The sequence below is a fragment of the Microtus ochrogaster genome, linkage group LG2 (genome assembly GCF_000317375.1).
Source record: "Microtus ochrogaster isolate Prairie Vole_2 linkage group LG2, MicOch1.0, whole genome shotgun sequence".
Taxonomy (NCBI): domain Eukaryota; kingdom Metazoa; phylum Chordata; class Mammalia; order Rodentia; family Cricetidae; genus Microtus; species Microtus ochrogaster.
The window spans coordinates 1,189,417-1,193,468 of NC_022028.1; the positions used below are offsets into that span (position 1 = coordinate 1,189,417).

The 4,052-nt window shown below is 53.9% G+C and overlaps 1 protein-coding gene across 1 annotated transcript in view; it reads right to left on the minus strand.

Annotated features, from left to right (window-relative positions):
• Positions 1-610: 610 nt before the first annotated feature.
• The window catches only part of Lrfn2 (leucine rich repeat and fibronectin type III domain containing 2), a 174,075-nt gene continuing 170,633 nt past the window's right edge, over positions 611-4,052 (minus strand). Inside the window, exon 3 of the mRNA XM_013350972.2 lies at positions 611-1,945. Within this exon, the coding sequence (XP_013206426.1) occupies positions 979-1,945 (967 nt within the window). The 3' untranslated portion in view covers positions 611-978. The remainder of the gene's footprint in view (positions 1,946-4,052) is intronic.

Consider the following 4,052-nt stretch of genomic DNA (forward strand, 5'->3'; position numbering starts at 1 on the left):
CTTATGGGGATCTTAGCAGGGGTTATGGGGTCTCTGGGCAGGGATTATGTGGTTTTTGGTCAGGGGTTATGGGGTCTCTGGGCAGGGCTTATGGGATCTCTGGGCAGGGCTTATGGAGTCTCTGAGCAGGGATTATGGGGGTCTCTGGGCAGGGATTATGGGGTCTTTGGGCAGGGCTTATAGGGATCTTAGCAGGGGTTATGGGGTCTCTGGTGAGGGTTTATGGTGTCTCTGGCCAGGGGTTATGGGGTCTCTGGCCAGGGGTTATGTGGTTTTTGGTCAGGGGTTAGTTATGGGGTCTCTGGGCAGGGCTTATGGGGTCTCTGGGCAGGGTTTATGGGGTCTCTGGGCAGGGGTTATGTGGTTTTTGGTCAGGGGTTATGGGGTCTCTGGGAAGGGCTTATGGGGTCTCTGGGCAGGGCTTATGGGGTCTCTGGGCAGAGCTTATGGGGTCTCTGGATAGGGCTTATGCAGTCTCTGGCGGGGGGTTCCACAGAATAACCAGAATCTTGCTAACTCCCACCCACCCTCACCTCACCCCACCAGGCTTCTGGGAACACACTTTCACACATAGAGAACACTCTCAATTTTCCAGAAGAATGAAGAGGAGTCTGGGAAATGGAAAAATAAATTAAGAAATCAAAACAACACTGGATCCATAAGCAATCCGAAGCCGCTTGCTTGTCGCTACATCTGTGAGTAGAAAGGCAGTATGCTGCCTCTCCAAACACTCAGGGCTCAGTCTGACACTTGAGTGAGTCCCATTCCCTGAGCACACCCCGCTGGGTGGTGGGGACAGGCATGGGAAGGTGACATGGGGAAAGAGGTGTAGCTGGGCAGGACATGAGGCTGTTGACAGGGAGACAAGACTGTCCCTGGATGTAAACATCACCATAAAAACTCCACAAACACTTGCCAGTGCTGACTCTGCCCCTTGCTCTCCCACCGAGAGTGGGAGGAAGGGTGTGCCTACCCCAGCTACACAGTACTTTCCATTACCCACTCTGAGCTTCCAAATGTCCCCCGGGCTCCCACCAGGTCACTCTCCTCAAAGGGCAAGAGCATGCCATTGACAGACAGGCTGCGCTTCGTCCAGATGTTTGAGACCCGCCTAGGCGGGCTGTAGCCACCAGGAGCAGCTGCAGCTGCAGCTGCGAAGTCTCCCATGTCAAAAGAGTGGCTTCTTTTGGCCTTGCCCTCCAGGGGCAAAGGGAGAAGGCTCCTGGCACGGGTGGCCGGGGGCCCCAGCAGTGGCTCTCGGTCTGAGTGGTGGCCCCTGGCTGATGTCCCTGCCCCTCTGCCTGCTGGAGTCCTGGAGTCTAGAAGTTCTTCTTTCCTTTGACTCTTGAGGTCCAGGGAGGCAAAGGCTCCCATCAAGCGGTCAAGGCTGGGCTTGGGGCGAGGAGCAGGGGGTGGGAGCCTCCAGGGACCCCGGCTCAGGCCTGCAGCTTCCCCGCTGCCCAGAGAGCTGGAGGAAGAAGAGTCACAGGCCCTGGCCAGGCTTGTACTGAAGTCCATCAACTCATTCCGGACCACAACCTTGGGTGGTGCCTGAGGAAGCTGCCCAACAGGGATCCCGCCCAGAGGTGGAGGCTGGGCCCCATTGGTCTGCGAGTACACATTGCTGACAGTGGCTGCCGCCATCTTGCCCGGGGTGTCGTGGTTGCAAACTTTATACCGGACCATGAGGATGACGATGAAGACCAGCAGCGTGGTCACAATGATACCCCCGATGATCAGAATCATGGTGCCCCCCAGGACCTGACTGTGCATAGATTGGCATTGTGGGTAGTCAGCCTTCGTGAAGAACTGGGCGCAGCCCACAATGTTGGTGGCCGTGAGCGTCGTGGCTGTGTCGTCCCACATGGCCAGCACACACAAGTCGTAGCCCGTCCCGGACACCAGGTTGTTGACCACGAAGGCCTTGTTGGAGGCTGGGATCATCCTGGGGAGGGAGGCAGACACAGAGAGTAAGAAAGGGTGGGGTGATAGGGTGTAGACACAGAGCAACAGAGACACATGCAGGCCCACTGAGAGAATGGCAGAGACCGGGAAATGGTGGATAAACGGTGACCAGAAGGGAGAGAGGAAGGAAGAAGGAAGGGGCAAGAATTAGGGGTGTGGCAGAGAAAACGGTAAAACCATGAACGATGTGATCTGGAAGATGCAGGGGACAGTTGGGGTGAGAGCAAAGACAAGAGAGAAATGTTTGGGATGGAGTGTCAGAGAAAAGAAAGGAGACAGACATTCTCTCTAGGTCTGACTAAGTAAGTGCCCAAATGTAAGGCAATGAATTCAAAGATGAAGGAAATAAAATGATAGTTGAAAGTATGGGTGAGGGCCGGGCGGTGGTGGTGCACACCTTTAATCCCAGCACTCGGGAGGCAGAGGCAGGCGGATATCTGTGAGTTCGAGACCAGCCTGGTCTAGAAGAGCTAGTTCCAGGACAGGCTCCAAAGCTACAGCGAAACCCTGTCTCGAAAAAAAAAAAAAAAAGAAAGAAAGTATGGGTGAGGAGAGGCATCTAGACATGGGACAGAGGTGGATATGGGGCCAGGGGGTGGGCAACAGAGAAGTGCAAAGGCACCTGGGAGGGACAAGGAAAGTTCAGGAATTAGTGGGGTGATGGTCCCTCCCCCACATCTGTTGCTAACATCCCTCCACCCATCCCCTAACACTAGAAGTCCTCAGGGGTCCTGGAGACCTCTCTGGGCCTTTGCTTTGGGAATCAAAGGTCCTACCCTGAGCCTGAACCCAGGACCTCTCTCCTGCAAGGGAGCTCCTTGTGCGGAGGGATCCATTCCTGTTGCAGGCTGCTGGTGTTAACAGGAGAGAGCAGGTGACAGAGACTGAACATGCTGCTCAGAGGGGGAGACGGTGACCCACCGAAGCCTAGGAGGTCGCCCTGACTCCCACGGGGCTGTCACGTTCTGTCAGCAAACTGGCTCATCCCAGAGACCTGTAGCAGAGTTCCTAGGCTAGGAAGGCCTTGCCTGGTCCTGCCATCTTTGAGTTAGGATTGATAGGAATTAGTACCCCCACATGGGGCCTTGTCCATGGTAGCCTGAGTTGTCCTGGGGAAACCTTCTGGAATCTTGGAAACAAGCTGATTGCTAAGACCTTTGCCATGGTATCCAGTCTGTTCTGCCCAGAGATAGGGTCTGGGCCACTCCCATAGGCAATCCTGCAGAGAGGTCAGCCTCAGAATAAAGACACCCCCTGAAGCTTTCCTATACCCCCTTTCCTATCTCTAAAGCCTTCTACCCTTGAGAACACAATGCCTCCATCCTCTCAAACTCAGAGCCAATATCAAATATGAAATAGCAGCACCTGAAGACTTCCACCTGAGGACCTGCTGGGGGGACGAAGCTGACAGCGATTGACAGCCCGTCAATCCCTGGAGGCTGCTGTCCTGGCCCAGCCTGCTTGGGAGTTCTCTTAAAGAAGATGGATTCTCCAAGCCCCACTTGTACCCCTTCCCCACAGGGGATGGGGTGGAAGAGGCTAGCAGCGGTGGCCAGCTAAGTCCTGCAGACCAGCATCTTAGGGCTATCTGGGACTTTTCTCTTTATCCAGACACTATGACCATTCAGAGTGACAACCGTGCTCTTATTTCAGAGTACAGAGAAATGTCTGAGGCTCAGAGAAGTTAGATGGTTTGCCCACGGTCACACAGCTAGGACTAACTTCTCAGTCATTGACAGATATAGAAACAGGTTTTCTTTTTTTTATTGAAAAAATTCTTTATTGGGGGTGTCAAGATAGCTCAGTGGGTACAACCCTGGAACCCTGAAAAGATGGACATAGAGAGTCAGCTCTATAAAATTGTCTTCCATACATGCGTCATCGCATATGTGCATGTGCACACACACACTAATAACAACTTTTAAAGGAAGTCTGCTTTCTACTCATTTTATATGTTTATTTTGTGTGTGGAGGGGTGGGGAGGCATGCATACCATGCTGTGTGTGTGGAGGGGTGGGGGGATGCATGCATGCCATGATGTGTGTGTGGAGGCGTGGGGAGGCATGCATGCCATGTCGTGTGTGTGG